This window comes from Panulirus ornatus, chromosome 42, assembly GCF_036320965.1.
Source record: "Panulirus ornatus isolate Po-2019 chromosome 42, ASM3632096v1, whole genome shotgun sequence".
Classification (NCBI taxonomy): Eukaryota; Metazoa; Arthropoda; class Malacostraca; order Decapoda; family Palinuridae; genus Panulirus; species Panulirus ornatus.
The window spans coordinates 24,628,625-24,647,063 of record NC_092265.1 but is presented as its reverse complement, the minus strand read 5'-3'; the positions used below and the strand labels follow the sequence as shown (position 1 = coordinate 24,647,063).

At 42.3% G+C, this 18,439-nt stretch overlaps 1 protein-coding gene across 5 annotated transcripts in view; it reads left to right on the top strand.

Annotated features, from left to right (window-relative positions):
• shop (sulfite oxidase) overlaps positions 1-4,525 on the top strand; it is a 44,382-nt gene extending 39,857 nt beyond the window's left edge. For all 5 annotated transcript variants that reach the window (XM_071686762.1, XM_071686759.1, XM_071686761.1 and 2 more), the window contains one exon: positions 3,004-4,525. In XM_071686762.1, coding sequence (XP_071542863.1) covers positions 3,004-3,305 — 302 coding nt within the window. In that variant the 3' untranslated portion in view covers positions 3,306-4,525. The remainder of the gene's footprint in view (positions 1-3,003) is intronic.
• The last annotated feature ends 13,914 nt before the right edge of the window (positions 4,526-18,439 follow it).

Below are 18,439 nucleotides of genomic sequence, written 5' to 3'. Positions count from 1 at the left end.
ACCAAATGATTTCAATAAACCCTCTTCTGCTGTCTCAACCACACTCTTTTCATTACCACACATATCTCTTACCTTTTCATTACTTACTCGATCAAACCACCTCACACCACATATTGTCCTCATACATTTCATTTCCAACACATCCACCCTCCTCAGCACAATCTTATCCATAGCCCATGCCTTGCAACCATATAACATTGTTGGAACCACTATTCCTTCAAACATACCCATTTTTGCTCTTCGAGATAACGTTCTCGCCTTCCACAGATTCTTCCACACTCCCAGTACCTTCGCCCCCTCCCCCACCCTGTAATTCACTTCCGCTTCCATGGTTCCATATGCTGCCATATCCACTCCCAGATATCTAAAACACTTAACTTCCTCCAGTTTTTCCATTCAAACACCAACCAATTTACTTGTCCCTCAACCCTACTGAACCTAATAACCTTGCTCTTATTCACATTTACTCTCAGCTTTCTTCTTTCACACACTTTACCAAACTCAGTCACCAGCTTCTGCAGTTTCTCACCCGAATCAGCCACCAGCGCTGTATCATAAGCAAACAACAACTGACCCACTTCCCAAGCCCTCTCATCCACAACAGACTGCATACAAGGGGCTCCAAAACTCCTGCATTAACCCCCCCTAACAACCCCATCCATAAACAAATTAAACAGCCATGTAGACATATTGCACCCCTGCCACAAACTGACGTTCACTGGGAACCAATCACTTCCTCTCTTCCTAGTTTTACACATACCTTACATCCTTGATAAAAACTTCTCTGCTTCTAGCAACTTACCTCCCACACCATATACTCTTAATACCTTCCATAAAGCATCTCTATCAACTTTATCATATGCCTTCTCCAGATTCATAAATGCTACATACAAAACAAATCCATCTGTTTTTATAAGTATTTCTCACATACAATCTTCAATGCAAACACTTGATCCACACATCCTCTACCACTTCTGAAACCACTCTGCTCTTCCCAAATCTGATTCTTTGTGCATGCCTTTACCTTCTCAATCAATACCCTCCCATATAATTTTCCAGGAATACTCAACAAACTTACACCTCCGTAACTTGAACACTCAACTTTATCCCCTTTGCCTTTGTACAATGCATGCATTCTACCAATCCTCAGGCACTTCACCATGCATACATCGAATATCCTTACCACCCAGTCAACAACACAGTCCAGTCACCCCCTTCCCCTTTTTATAATAAATTCAACTGCTATTCCATCTAAACCACTACCTTGCTGGCTTTCATCATCTGCAATGCTTTCACTACCTCTTCTCTGTTCGCCAACCCATTCTCCCTGAACCTCTCTTTTCACACACCACCTCGACCAAAACACCCTATATATGCCACTCTATCTCAAATATATTCAACAAACCTTCAAAATACTCACTCCACCTCCTTCTCACTTCACCTTTACTTGTTATTACCTCCCCATTAGCCCCCTTCACCGATGTTCCCATTTGTTCTCTTGTCTTACACACTTTATTTAGTGGATATGGGGGAAAAAAAATTGGAAAAAGTGAGGGAATTAAAGTATCTGGAAGCTATCTTGGGTAAGTGTGGTGATATGGAAGGAGAGAGAAGGAAGAGAGCAGTACAGGGTAGAAGAGTCATTTGGTCCCTTAACAGAATAATGAAGGGTAGAGGTGTTAGTATGGATGTGAAGAGAGGATTAAGGGATAGCATAGTCCTCCCAACCCTTACCCATGCAGCTGAAACATGGAAATGGAATGAGGCATAGAGGTCAAGAATCCAGGTTGTAGAAACAAGTTATTTGAGAAGGGTGGAACTAGATGGAATGAAGAAAGAAATGAAAGGGTGTATGAGAGATGTGGTATGGCAGGGAATGCAAAGGGAGTGAATTGTGGAGTGGTAGAATGGGTGAAACAATACTTTTAGGTGGTTTGGACATGTGAAAAGAATGCAAGACTGAGAGTTTACAAAGAGAGTGTATTATAGTACAATTAAAGGGGTTGGTGTGAGTGGAAAACCACCTGTGACATCGGCAAATAGGGTGGAGGAATACTGGAGGGGGAGAAATAGTGGAAGAATGCGGGGAATGGTGTATGCAAGGGAGGCATGTAAGGACTGTTAAAGGTAGACTCTTTTGCCATGGCTACCCGTTATTGGGAGTTCCTGGAGGGAATGGGCATTAGAGATAATGGTAGGTAAATGATGGCACATACTTCTGGAAGATGGCTTTTCTCACGTCGTGTAGCTACATATAGGTGGAGTCCAGTAGAATGTTGTTGGTAAATAAATGATAAACTTCTTACTGCTCTATAGATTATACTTTATATAGTCAAAATAGGCTTCATACTATGTTTACCCTTTACTGTTGTTTATTGCAAAAGTCCTACATCACCCCAGGATTACATCCACCAAAATCAAGTCCAATTATGCCCCACATGACTAAACAGAAGCTGAGTGAGGTCCCATCCTGGGCATCATTTTCCTATCTCTTACTAAAATCACACTTCAGTCTCTTGTTACATGTTTCACCTGTTCTTCTTCTTTAATTTCATCACCAGTTGATGAATATGATGTACAGTCCTCCAGGCCACAGGTCACCTGACAATCTATGGGGCTTATTTTTTTTAAGGTTACTGTATGCATGACTTGAGAGGTTGAAGGATATGCATCTACATTGGTGATTGTAGAGGTACCGAGGAGAGCTGAATATTTTCTTGTGCCTGCTTTGCAACAGATGAGACCATTGTAGACTACTAATGGTATTCCAAGTCAGCTGGAGATTCATACAGATGGCTGACATAAGAGTTTAAATGTTGTCCATTGCAATGTATAGAAACGATACAGAGTTTAAATGTTGTCCATTGCAATGTATAGAAACGATACAGAGTTTAAATGTTGTCCATTGCAATGTATAGAAACGATACAGGAGTTGATTTTCTTTTATGTCTTTCCTATTTAGGCTCAGAGAAGTCTCTAAATATCAAAATTTATTTTCCCCAGGATATGCGTGGAGTGGTGGAGGTAGAAAAATCATCCGTGTTGATATTTCTAGTGATGGAGGCAGGAACTGGCAAGCTGCCAATATTTTGGAGTCTGATGAAGCCCGCCACCCTCGGGCTTGGGGCTGGACAATATGGAAAACAGAAGTACCTGTTTGTGAGAGTGAATCTGAAGTGCAACTTTGTGTTAAGGCTATTGATTCTCAGTACAATACACAGCCAGAAAATTTTGAAAACATCTGGAACCTTCGTGGAGTTCTTGCCAATGCCTATCACAGAGTTAATGTCAAGTTAGGAAAGTAATTATGATTTCTGAGATCATTATAAAGCAATCTTGTATAAAAGATTTATTTTCTTGTGATTATTTAAGAACTCTTGTAAATTTTCAAATATTTCTCTTCTGGACATCTTTTTCACTGAAAATTTCAAAATGAGTCTGCAAGCCTGATTACAACATAAATACAAACCATCAATATGATAGTAGCAGATCGTAATTCATGCATGTCAGTAAGCCAACTGCCTCATGATAATCAAATGAGCTTAATTAATAAGTGTGTCATTGTTGCTAATTAGAATTTTTCCAGCTTTTAAAAGGATTGTCATTCTTTAACAGTTTGATAAGCTTATTTTCAGTCATTTATGTGATGCATTAAGAATGTTATTTAAGCTGCTGTGTGTATTTGCTTTGATGTTAGTGGTATCTTGTTTAGTATTTCCCAATAGTCTCCATCTTCTGTCCAAGTCTTCTGTAGCTTTCAGTTGTGAGCACAGATAAATATCTACAACTTGACTGCAGAGTTTAATCTGCTGCTTTTCCTATCCAACCCTTGGCAGAATAATTTTGTAGCTTTATGTGACATCCAGAAGTATTGTTAGTATTTCTTTATAGAAATGTTGAATATTTCCACCAAGATTTGTTAGGCTTTTAATGTGTCAAACTTTGATCAGATTATAAATTTATTTCCCTTAATTGCCATGTACTCTTCCTGTGACTTTGAATGCTATGATCAGGTGAGTCTGGAGATAAGCCTGATTGAAATGTTATCAAAATTTCCCTGCAAATGATAACACCAAGTGAGAATTCACATTCAGTAAGGTTGTATCATCATCAGTGGGTGAAATGGAGTACAGGCTTGTTGAGGAATGTGCTTCAAAGGAGTCGTCACTTCCATTCTCCTGTTTGGAGTGCAGCCTTGGTGCTTAAAGGGATCCTGGGCTTGTGTAATAATTTACCATAGTCAGATACTTAGGAAACTCCTTGTTTGTTTCCTGCTTTATGTTGATCTTTTTTTAATTAGTCACAGGAATATGCGTTTCCTTGATTTATATAGGGAGGTTTTTCCAGCATTTAGTCAGTGTTAAGAGTTTTATCATGCTGTTAGAGGCACTTACTTTTTACCTAAAGTTTTGTGCTGCATTGGCCCTTGGTTTTTGGTATACTTTTCTGTTGGCTTACCTACACCTCTTATGTTTGAAGCAACCACAAATTTTGTTTGTTTTCAAAATTACCAAAATTACCTTCATTATTGTTTTTTATTCCTGCTATGAATATCTTAATATTCATCTACTTCAGGGAGCATTTGTACAAAGAGACATAGCTAAGACACCATTGGTACCCGCGTCAGCGAGGTATCACCAGTAATCAGACAAAGAATGGCCCATCCACTCATATACATCTATATGTACATAAATGCCTATATACATATCAACATATACACAGACAAACATATTTACTCATACGATTGCTTTCATCCATACCTATCGCTATCCCACCCCTCAGGAAACAGCCATGCTTTGTCTCTTTCCTGGCACTACCTCGCTGATGCAGGAAACCAATTAAGTATAAATAACAACAGGACTGAGCTTAAGAGGAGAAAACCTCACTAGGCCCCCTTCCCTGTTCCTTCTTTTGAAAAAGTAAAAACTGGAGGGTTGCTCTCTCTCCCCTACACCCTCCCTCCCTTAAATCATTATGGGATAAAAAAGTTAAAGTGTGGTGTCCAATCAACTGTAAGAGCTTTCAAAGACCAGCCCTCTGGCAGCGTGATGTTCATTTGTTAATGATGGCACCTCACCTCAGCTTTTAACCTATATCTAAGAGAACTAGCATGATGAATAACTATTCCAAAATATTTTTGGCTAAATATACCATTCCCATAATCAAATATAACTATGTAAATAGCATTTATACTAACTGATAAATAAAATGAAATGTATATGAGGTGTTTCAGGACAATATGTGGTGTGAGGTGGTTTGATCGAGTAAGTAATGAAAGGGAAAGAGAGATGTGTGGTAATAAAGAGTGTGGTTGAGAGCAGAAGAGGGTGTTTTGAAATGGTTTGGTCACATGGAGAGAATGAGTGAGGAAAGAATGACAAAGAGGATATATGTGTCAGAGGTGGAGGGAACGAGGAGAAGTGGGAGACGATGTGGTATAACGAGGTTGATGTGCTATCAATGGATTGAACCAGGGCATGTGAAGCGTTTAAGGTAAACCATGGAAAGTTTTGTGGGGCCTGGATGTGGAAAGGGAGCTGTGGTTTCGGCGCATTATACATGACAGCTAAAGACTGAGTGTGAACGAATGTGGCCTTTGTTGTCTTTTCCTAGCACTAACTCGAGTGTGGGAGGGGGGGGTGTCATTTCATGTGTGGTGAGGGGAATGAATAAAGGCAGCAAGTATGAATTATGTACCTTCATTATTGTTTTTTATTCCTGCTATGAATATCTTAACTATTCATTTACTTCAGGGAGCATTTGTACAAAGAGACATAGCTAAGACACCGTTGGTACCTGCATCAGCGAGGTATCGCCAGGAATCAGACAAAGAATGGCCCATCTACTCATATACACCTATATGTACATAAATGCCCATATACATATCAACATATACACACACAAACATATTTACTCTTGTACATACTCATACGATTGCTTTCATCCATGCCTATTGCTATCCCACCCCACAGGAAACAGCCATTCTTTGTCTCTTTCCTGGCACTACCTCGCTGATGCAGGAAACCAATTAAGTATAAATAACAACAGGACTGAGCTTAAGAGGGAAAAACCTCACTTGGCCTCCTTCCCTGTTACTTCTTTTGAAAAAGTAAAAACTGGAGGGTTGCTCTCTCTCCCTACACCCTCCCTCCCTTACATCATTATGATATAAAAAAGTTAAAGTGTGGTATCCGATTAACTGTAAGAGCTTTCAAAGACCAGCCCTCTAGCAGCGTGATGTTCATTTGTTAATGATGGCACTTCACCTACAGCTCTTAACCTATATCTAAGAGCACTAGCATGATGAATAACTATTCCAAAATATTTTTGGGTAAACATACCATTCCCATAATCAAATATAACTATGTAAATAGCATTTATACTAACTGATAAATAAAATGAAATGTATATGAGGTGTTTCAGGACAATATGTGGTGTGAAGTGGTTTGATCAAGTAAGTAATGAAAGGGAAAGAGAGATGTGTGGTAATAAAAAGAGTGTGGTTGAGAGCAGAAGAGGGTGTTTTGAAATGGTTTGGTCACATGGAGAGAATGAGTGAGGAAAGAATGACCAAGAGGATATATGTGTCAGAGGTGGAGGGAACGAGGAGAAGTGGGAGACGATGTGGTATACCGGGGTCAATGTGCTGTCAATGGATTGAACCAGGGCATGTGAAGCTTTTATGGTAAACCATGGAAAGTTTTGTGGTGCCTGGATGTGGAAAGGGAGCTGTGGTTTTGGCGCATTATACATGACAGCTAAAGACTGAGTGTGAACGAATGTGGCCTTTGTTGTCTTTTCCTAGCACTAACTCGCGTGTGTGCGGTGGGAGGGAGGGGTGTCATTTCATGTGTGGTGAGGGGAATGAATAAAGGCAGCAAGTATGAATTATGTACCTTCATTATTGTTTTTTATTCCTGCTATGAATATCTTAACTATTCATCTATTTCAGGGAGCATTTGTACAAAGAGACATAACTAAGACACCGTTGGTACCCACGTCAGCGAGGTATCGCCAGGAATTAGACAAAGAATGGCCCATCCACTCATATACACCTATATGTACATAAATGCCCATATACATATCAACATATACACAGACAAACATATTTACTCATGTACATACTCATACAATTGCTTTCATCCATACCTATCGCTATCCCACCCCACAGAAAACAGCCATTCTTTGTCTCTTTCCTGGCGCTACCTCGCTGATGCAGAAAAACAATTAAGTATAAATAAGAACAGGACTGAGCTTAAGATGGAAAAACCTCACTTGGCCCCCTTCCCTGTTCCTTCTTTTGAAAAAGTAAAAACCGGAGGGTATTGTATACGTACGTGTGTGGACATCTTTTCTTTCTTTCATACTATTCACCATTTCCTGCATTAGCGAGGTAGCGTTAAGAACAGAGGACTGGGCCTTAGAGGGAATATCCTCACCTGGCCCTGTGTGGACATATATGTATGTATATACTCATGTATGTGGGTGGGTTGGGCCATTCTTTCGTCTGTTTCCTTGCACTACCTCTCTAATGCAGGAGACAGCAACAAAGTATAACAAATATAAAATAAATGTATACGGTGAAATGTACAGGTATGTATATATGCGTGTGTTGATGTGTATGTGGGTGGGTTGGGCCATTCTTTCGTCTGTTTCCTTGCAGTACCTCTCTAATGCAGGAGACAGCAACAAAGTATAATAAATAAAAAATAAATGTATACGTTAAAATGTACAGGTATGTATATATGCGTGTGTTGATGTGTATGTGGGTGGGTTGGGCCATTCTTTCGTCTGTTTCCGTGCGCTACCTCTCTAATGTGGGAGACAGCGAAAAAGTATAATAGTAAAATAATAAAAAATTAACATTTATATTCTAGCAATTCATTACCAAGAAAATGGTTAGTCAGAATGTCACTGGGTAGGTTTCTACAGACTACCAGGCTCGGGGTAAAGTATATCCCTTAGGGCCACTAACAACAATTCCTTGAATCCAGGATAGAAGAGCTGCAACTCGCTCTTGATGAGTGCGCAGATGTCATCCACAACCTCATGATGCTCATATGCAAACACCATCTTGAAATTGTCGACACTGGGTAAGGTGTAATGCAAGAGAATAATAGCACCCTGTGTGATGGCGGAAGAAATATTGCTGTTATGTAAGGCGCTCAAAAATGTATCGCATTTCGCTGCATAATCTTTGGCATTTCTGTTAGCCAACAGCATGATGGTGAAGATCTGGAAATACAGCAAATCGGAGTTATTCTGGAAGTGCCTGATGAGCCAGTCGGAAAAGGTGTGTACCTGTTGTTTCATCAGTCACAAACTAGGAAATGGCATAGAAACTCAACCAACTGTAGATGATAGTGCAAAACCATCTGGAGATGATAGCCAAGTGTGGCACATCATTGGTAATAGCGAACTTTTGAATGATGTTTGAGAACATCAAAGGAGAAATGGCTCTGTATCTAGAGAATGCGTTCGATGATATGAGCTCTCCCTTGCAGGATATGACGTGCCCATACTCTTCTTGCACCTACTGTGTCATCTCAGCGAGAAATTTGAGGTTGTCCACTAGCCATAGCAACTTGGCGGCATCTGCCCCGGTCAAGATAGTACACACGCACCCTGTCAGCGACTGCAGGGTCTTGCTCGGCAGACATATCGATCCTGTCCATCTTCACTAAACTCATTATCTTCTCCAGGAATGCAAACCGATAAACTTTGGACACACAATCCGGAGCATTGTCGATAACAGTGCTTACGGTGTGGGTCAATTGGTTGGTCAAGGTGGTCAGAACAGCCAGCCAATTGAAACTTGGACAGGTGACTCCACGTGAACCTCAACCATATGAACATTTTCTGGAGCATCAGCAGCAAAGCTTGTTCTGATGGTCATGGAGTTCTATGTAGTCCTGAAGGAGAAAAAAGCACCTCTTCTTAAGAATTGGAAGAGCTTCTGACCACAATGCAAAGCGAGTACACCATAAGAACAAAGTTGTCAACCACTCTGGCACCTCCATGAGCGGCTGGTGCCATTGGTGAAGGATGTCCAAGCAAGTGTGCAAGGACCTGATAGAGAAGGCGTCAGTTTCCCACAGGCTGTTCTCCTTGGACTTAAGGTGCCTCGCGACGTTGATGGCCACCACGAGGTATAACATAGTTGGCAAGCCAATGCATGTCTTCAGGAAGACATGCAAAGTCCTGCTTCAGGAGAGCCACTAGCAGGGGGGTTAACGGCTCCCAGGCCTCTTCCTCTGCTTGCACAAGACCATGAGGGCATGGAGGTCTTCAGGTCCCAGGGGGTTATCGAGATCTTTGCCCTACTCTTGTACCTGCTTCATCTGGCATGATGCTTCCACCAACCCGTCGCGCCTGTGCACCAAGTCGACGAGGTCGACGTTCTGGATGAAGCTCTTGAAGAACCAAACTATGATAATATTTTTCTTTTACTATATGAAATTTATTTTAAGGTAAATATTACTGGCGCAAAAGATTCATTAAATACAGAAAATACAAATGAGGTGAGGTAGCCTGTCGTTCTTCCAACACTTAAAAAGGCATCATAATTTTCATAATGTCCAGGTTAGCATGGAGGAAGCAAGTGCCGATACTGTAGGTACTGAAGCTTTTAAGAAAGCTGCACAGGATGATTGTAGATGAGAAGTGCGAGTTATGAGAATGTTTAAGGTAGGCTAGGGTAAGCTATGATAATCAGTATAAAATGAATGTTTGACGTGACATTTTCAACCTATGATGCGTTTAACGAAGCGTAACCCTATGGTAAATCTGGGAGCATCTATACAAAGAAGAGACGTAGCTAAGACATCACTGATACCGGTGTCAGCGAGGTAGCGCCAGGAAACAGACAAGGAATGGCCCAGCCACTCACATACACGTAAACGCTCATATACATAACAAATACACAGATATATATATGCACATGTACATATTCATACTAATTCCCTTCATCCATTCCTATCGCTACCCCACAGGAGACAACCATTCTTCGTTTGTTTCCTGGTGCTACCTCGCTGACGCGGGAAACGATTAAGTATAAATGAGAACAATGTGGTATCCAATCAACTATAAAAGCTTTCAAAGACCAGCCCTCTGGCAGTGTGATGTTAATTTGTTAATGATGGCTCCACCTACAGCTCTCAACCTATAACTAAGAGCACTAGCATGATGAATAAAACATCTAAAAATAAGTAAACCATTCCCATAATCAAATATAACTGTTCACCTGCTCTCGCACTCCTTTCACCCTCCTGGTTGGACAGAATGTCACCGGGTAGGTTTCTGCAGGCTACCATACTCGGGGAAAAGTATATCCCTCGCGGCCGATAACAACAATTCCTTGAATCCTGGATAGAAGTGCTGCAGATCGCTCTTGATAAACGCGCAGATATCATCCACAATCTCGTGACGCTTATATGCAAACACCGTCTTCTTAAAATCGTCGACACCGGGTAAGGTGTAATGCAAGAGAATAATGGCACCCTGTGTGACGGCGGAAGAAATATTGCTGTTACGTAAGGCGCTCAGAAATATATCGCATTTCGCAGCGTAATCTTTGGCGTTTCTGTTAGCCAACAGCATGATGGTGAGGATCTGGACATACAACAAATCGGAGTTCCTCTGGACGTGCTTCATGAGCCGATCGAAAAGGGTGTATACCTGCCCAGTTTCATCAATCACGAAGTAGGAAAAGGCGTCGAAACTCGGCCAACTGTCGAGGATGGTGCAAAACCATCTCGAGATGATAGCCAAGTGCGGCACGTCACTGGTTACACCAAACTTTTGAATGATGTTCGAGAACACATTGAAGGAGAAATGGCTCTGTATCTGGAGAATGCGTTCGACGATACGAGCTCTCCCTTGCAGGATGTGACTGCCGTGTCCGCACTTTTCTTGCACCTATTGTGTCACCTCGGTGAGACATATGAAGTTGTCCACTAGCCATAGCAACTCATCGGCATCTGCCCCCGTCAAGATAGTACACACGCACCCTGTCAGCGACTGCAGGGTCTTGCCCGGCAGACATATATCGATCCTGTCCATCTCCACTAAACTCATTATCTTCTCCAGGAACGCAAACCGATGATCTTTGGTCATACAATCCGGAGCTTTGTTGATAATGGTGTTTAAGGTGTGGGTCAGTTGGTCAGTCAAGGTGGTCAGAACAGCCAGCCGATTGAACTTGTACAGGTGAGTCCACGTGTTCCTCAACCATGCGAACATTTTCTGGAGCATCAGCAGCAAGGCGTCATCCTGATGGTCGTGGAGTTCAACGTAGTCCTGAAGGAGAACAAGCACCTTCTTCAGGGTTGGAAGAGCGTCCAACCACAATCCAAAGCGAGTACACCACAAGAACAAAGTCGTCGACCACTCTGGCACTTCCATAAGCGGCTGGCGCCATTGGTGAAGGATGTCCAAGCAAGTCTCCAGGGTCCTGATAGAGGAGGCGTTAATTTCCCACAGGCTGCTCTCTGCTGACTTAATAAGGTGCCTCGCAGTGTTGATGGCCATCACGAGGTCTAACATAGTTGGCAAGCTAATGCATGTCTTCAGGAAGAACAAGTCGGCGTCAGTAATGGGAGAGAGGCCTCTGCACAGGTGGAGGAAGGCTCTCTTCCCGAGGAACTGGTAGTCCTGGGGAGTCAGTTGCTCCTTAGCAAAGTCCTGCTTCAGCAGAGCGACCAGCAGGGGGGCTAACGGTTCCCAAGCCTCTTCCTCTGCCTGCACAACGACCATGATGGCACGGAGGTCTTCAGGACCCAGGGGGTTATCGAGATCTTCGCCCGACTCTTGTACCATGACAGTTAACTGGCGGTAACACTGGAGGACCTCTTCCTGCTCCATCTGGCACGATGCTCCCATCAACCCGGCGCGCCTGTGCACCATGTCCACGAGGTCGACTAACGTCTTGCTCTTCTGGAAGAAGCTCTTGAAAAACCAAAGCATGATGAATAGTCTTATTGATAGTTATATAAAATAAATTTCATGGTATTAAATATTACTGGCGCAAAAGATTCATCAAATACGGAAAAAAAAAAACGAGATGAGGTAGCCCGTCTGATGGATCAAGGGGTGAATCCGAACAAGTGAGTATCTTCGTCACGTCACCGGGTTCCGGTGTAGGTCAATTAGAAAGTAGGTGTGGGCGAGAGCGCACGTGTGTGTGTAAAGCACTTTGCTTCCTTCTGAGAAAATTCAGTACGCATTCTTCAGTTAGACATAACTAAGCGAGGAACTACGACTTTCTTGATGATTTTAAGGTCCTGCAAGACATTAATAATATTCACCGCGCTGCTCCTGTCACCTTAAGGTGTCATAAAGTACTCCACAGAATTACATGGTTATGAAAACCAATGAGAACATAAACACATTCATTAATGAGGTAAAAGAGGAGGAAGAAACATTTGCAGACATGTTCTTAAAGAAGCGTCAATACTCTCGTCACTGACAAAGTACTTCGTTGTACTTACAAACGTTTTTTACGTTTGATGCTGCGTTCGAAATAAAACGTTTACTCCCGAGTCTGTATATAACATCACTACCAATGACGAACAAATCTAACCTCCAGTAACTGTGTTACATCGGGACTGCCAAAGCTTTGAATAGTTTTGAATACCCGTATCTAAACACATCCAAAGCTTCCCTTGCCCAAATCATTTCAAACGCTACATGGTTGAAACTAGTCAGCAAAGTGAAAACGGGAAGTAGATATATGCTCAATGAAGTCCAGGTTGTGCCTGAAGACACGAGGCCGAGGGGGGTGGAAGCGTGTGATTGCAGAGGAAATACTGTACCTCTATGACTCCAGAGAACTGTGATAGTAGAAGTTGAGAGAGAGAGAGAGAGAGAGAGAGAGAGAGAGAGAGAGAGAGAGAGAGAGAGAGAATGTTAACTGCAGCAAACTATCTCAACCATTCACTATGCACGCGTTCGAGGGCATCCTCGTTCTCTCTCACGATTAAGCGAGAGGGGAGGGGGAACTCTGATGGCTAACAACATGACGTTTGTTCTTGATTTAAAGACAACCGAGCCCTGGGAATATAGCCGTACAACCGGCTCATACGAAGCGATATCAAACAACAAGTTTCTGATGGTGAAGCTACCAACAAACTTTCAACATTCGCAGGCGAGCTACCTGCACTCTCTCTCTCTCTCTCTCTCTCTCTCTCTCTCTCTCTCTCTCTCTCTCTCTCTCTCAAAAAAAAAAAAAAAAAAAAAAAAAAAAAAAAAAAAAAACTATCATCACTACACCCTCCACGTAACGAAACTCACTACGTTCTCAACCATCACTAAACAACACTGGCCTTTAACCTGTGCCTATTGGTCGGGATAGGGTGCTGATGGCTGGACAACATATACAAGCGGGCATTGGAGAGAGAGTACACTGTCCTCGTGCAAAGGAGACGTATGAACATTTCTGGTTGCACCATCTGTACTAGATCACTGCCACTGTCCAGGACGGTGACCATGGCAATCCAATCCCCTCTCCACCGTCCAGTATACATCTCCTTAAGCAGCTGCAGACACTCGAGCTTACTCCACTCCCTCCCATCTCCTAACCCTTCTTCAAACTTCCCCATCCCTTTTCCGTTTCCATTACACTCACTCCAACGTACTGCAAATCATCTATCGAAATATAGTTCTGTGAATATTCCCTAATCCACTAGACACATGCATAACTCTTCTACATCACTATCAATCTTGTCCCATGCTTACGTTGAAGCAACCTGTAGCAAACAGGTCATCATTTATTTCCCTGTCAATCTGCCGTGAACCTATTACTTCCTGGTATCACTTTTCTATTTGGATACATATTATAGATCTTTATAGAAAAGAGCACGTCTCTACTCAAGATGCCAGATACACGGTATTACCCCTCAATCTGCCAGATGCATGTCTCAACCCTTCATACTGCCCTTCAAGTTGCCAAACGCATGTCCATATCTCTTATTCCGCCCCTCAAGCTTTCAGGCGCGTCACAATCCTCCATACAACAGGCAAACTCCCCCCCCCCCCCCCACCTCCCGGACTGTCACATGCATGTCTCAACTCATACAGATATACAAGTGTCTCTGTCCCTTTCATTGTCCTAAAAGCTGTCCTACACGTATTTGTCACATATACTTCTCCTTTAGCTACCAGGTGCATGTCCCTAACCCTCATACTACTGCCCTAAAAGCTGTCAGCCGCAAGTCTCTACCACTTATACTGCCCGACTGGCTCTCTCATACCGTTCCATAATCTGCCCAACTCACGTCTTTCTCCCTTTCACTGCCCTTGAAACTGACGCGTCCGTCTCTACCCTATTAGATGCCAGATGCATGTCCTTACTCATTCTTCCCGTCATGCCGCCGGGAGTCTCTCCCATACTGTTCCTAAAGTAGTCACAGCCACTTCTCTATCCCTCAAGCTTCCAAACAAGTCTCTGTCTCTCAAACCTGCCTCACAGTTGCCAGGCGCACTCACCTATCCCTCATACGGTTTCTCAAGCTTCCAGAGGTACGACTTTATTACTCATGCTGCCATTTAAAGTAATATAATGGACAGAGTCGTATGTTTAGCAGCTTCGGTGAAGTGCAGAAGATAAAGTCTAGCACCCTACAAGCAATATGACGGATAAAATTGTTTGACAGTTTGAGAGCAGCATGAATTGAAACGTACATCTAGCAGCTTGGGAGGCAATATGAGGGACAAAGTACGTTTGTCAGCTTGGAAGCAGTATGGAGGATATAACTGTAATATTTCTTACAGCTTGAGAAGTTATATGAGGGATAGGATTCGTATGTTTGACAGTAGTATGAGGTTTTAGCAGCTTCAGGGGCAATATGATGAACAAAGCCGTATGTCTATCAGCATTTGGAGAGAGTAAATGACATGAGAGTCTGTCAGGATCTACATATAAATGCATCTTTCTGATCCTGCCAAGTGAGACTGATACCTGCATAGAGGGAGACATTGTTTCCAGTAATTCCAATTCATTATAAACGTAATATGGTCACAATTAACGCACAAGCTTCAAGCTACGTTTCTGATGCAATTTCTCGACGTCCATTGATTTATATAAATGGTGTTTATAATGACTCCAGCAGCTTAGCTCTGAACGACGCTTGCTGACAAAAGACCCACTCAACGCCCGGGAAACTAAAGAATCCAAGTACCTGATATATCTAGCTTGAACTACAAAAGAAATGACCCCACAATACAAGATGCCTCTCCTCTGATGATGTAAACATACTTAGTCCACTGAGATCCCGTGCTTACATCTGCTGAACCCACCAGTATAGGGTACTTACATCTACTGAACCCACCAGTATAGGGTACTTACATCTACTGAACCCACCTGTACAGGGTACTTGCATCTACTGAACCCACCAGTATAGGGTATTTGCATCTACTAAACCTACCAGTATTGGGTACTTGCATCTACTGAACCCACCAATACTGGCTACTTACATCTACTGAACCCACCGGTGTAGGGTACTTACACCTACTGAACCCACCAGTACTGGGTACTTACATCTACTAAACCCATCAGTATAGGGTATTTTCATCTGATGAACCCACCAGTATGGGGTACTTAAATCTACTGAACCCACCAGTATAGGGCACTTACATCTACTGAATCCACTAGTAAAGGTACTTACATCTGCTGAACCTACCAGTATGGGGCACTTACATCTACTGAACCCATCAGTATAGGGTACTTACATCTACTAAAGATCACTGGTATAGAGTACTCACATCTACTGAGGATCACTAGTATAGGATACTTACATATATGCTGAGATCATCAGTATAGGGCACTTATATCTGCCTATATTTAGACAAACACCTGTGCGCGGTCACTTTTTAGTTCTTTTAGACAATTTTGGAGCCTTGCTGCCTCTGGAAACACTGTGCTAAAGTTGCCCTCTGCCAGTGACCTGTCAAGGGTGAGGCACAAAAGGCTGAAGCAGCAATGGAGTCACCAGTTATGCTGAAGGGTAAAAGAGATGAGCAATTGAAGGTATTGGTGCTGAATGTGAATGGGATGATGACGGGAGAGTAAAAGGAGGGAGATCATGGAGAGGTACAAAAGTTGTAGCGTGGATGTGCTGGGACTGGGGAAACCCATAGCCTTGGTCAGGGTGTGTGGAGTAATGAATGCAAGTTATGCAAGTTATGGGAGGGCATGGAAGGGGGTGTGGTATGGACAGGAATGAGTGAAAATTATCAGGGAAGAGGGATAGAAGGATGTGCAATTATGCTATCACTAAGAGTATGGGAGGGTTACAAAGCATGGATGGAATGGATCAAGAATACTGTGGGTGAAAAGAAAGGTTGGGATTGTGAAGTATACATGAGTATGCGTAAATTAGCCTGTGAATATGAAGACTGTAAGAGGTAAGGAATGAAATGAAGCTTTTCTGGAGAAATATGAATGACTGTATAAACGGTTTTGAGAATGAGAAAAATATGGTCATATTGGGTGATATGAATGCGAAAGTGGGATGTCTTGAAATTGCTGAGATAGTACGTAAATGGGGAGCATCTGGAGTAAATGATAATGGAAGTTGTCTTGTGGATATTTGTGCTGAAAGAGGTTTATTCCTTGCAAACACCTTTTTCCAGCACAAGATGATCCACTGATATATATACATGGATGAGAAATAATGGAAGAGAAGAACAAAAGGCTTTGATGAAAGACTGAGAAAGGCCATGCTAGAGGCTAAAATCATGAGAGGATTCTTTGTTACTTCCATCTGATGAAGCCTACTCATATACAGTACTTACATCTGCTGAGGCCAACTGGTATAGCAGATTTGCATCTGTTGAATCCCACTAGTATAGGATACTTACATCTGATGAGGCTCCCTGGTATAGGATACTTACATCTGCTGATGCCTCATGGTATAGGGTACGTGAATCTGCTGATGCCTCATGGGACAGGGTACTTACATCTGCTGAAGCCCACAGGAATAGAGTACTTGCACTTGTTGAATCCTACTGGTAAGGGGTTCTTACACCTGCTGAAGCCCACCAGTACAGGGTACTTACACCTGCTGAAATACACTTTTTATGAGTGCACAATCATGAAGCTGGAGAAATCAAAGAGGATGAGGTAAAATGGAACTCTGTACAGTCTTGGAAATTATTCAGGGAAATATCAAAACTGGTTGTATCATAATAATCCAAAATAAAAAAGGGCATTTTACTTAAGCAAATTGTCTTGTGATATGGTGAATCAGTGTTTGTAATGCTGTAGTGATAGGTGGTGTCAGGAACACAGATGAGAGAGTATCTCTGACAGGTTTGATGAATGGAGTTTCATGTGGGTGTACATTTGGTGGTATGGAGCTTAGGGGTGGGTTGGGAGAGCTGTTCCTTAGCACCTATTACATTATTAGTGTACACTGTTCGTTACTGTTGTAGGGGATCGGAGAGTATAGATTGTGGAAGGTAACAGCAGTACACCTTTTACTTCTTTGGGGATGTTGGTTGGATGCGAGTGGTTTACCAGGGATGGGGTTAATGCTGTTGCAAACAAAGAGCCAAGCATTTTTAGGCGAGAATTTGTAGAAGGTACTTTTGCTTTTTGTGCAGCTACTGAATGTTTGTGGTTGCTTGGCAACCTGTGACTGTTCTAAGTACACAATTTAGTGAGGTTTGCAGCCTCATTATACTTGATTTTAAGTGGAAGAGATGAATTGTTCATAAAGGATACTAAAGGATTCTTTTTCTTGTCCATATCTGATACCTATAAGTGTTCTAAGATTATCTAGTTTATCTATTGCCTGTCTGATAATATTTGTGGAGTGGGAAGTAAATATCATGAACATCCTATATGATGCCCAGTAGAGTAGAATTTTGTCAATCAATAGTGGTTGACCATTCAGGATGGTGGGAGGGTGCATTTCAGATTCATGTCTGTCAGGGGTTGAGGTGATGACAGATTTCTGCAGTTCTGCAAACATCCTATTTTGGGTGAGCTAATGTTCTACTTGCACGATGTGTTGCATGTTTGTTATTGATTGAGTAGCATCAGGGTGCTATCTATCTATATCTCTGATGCCCATTCCCTTTGGGAACTCCCTCATGAGGGTGGCCACGGCAAAATTCTCTCTATTACTGCTGAACTTGTGCTGCCTTTTAACCTTTAGTGCCTCAACCTTAACAGACCATTGGCAGAGGGCAACTCTGCTTTCAGAGCCTCCTACCTAATGTTTCTAATGCTACTTCTCCCTATTGTGCCCACCTAATGTTCCAGCCTACTACTACCTCATGTTCCTGTCTCAAGTTCCTTCCTACTACTTCTATCTACTGCTCTTATCATTTTGCCTACAGGCAAGGCTAACACACAGTATTCACGGCAAGAAAATCAAGTTATGATTGTATTTGTTAAGTATTGTCAAGTGTTATGTTTGAAGTAGAGACTGTATGT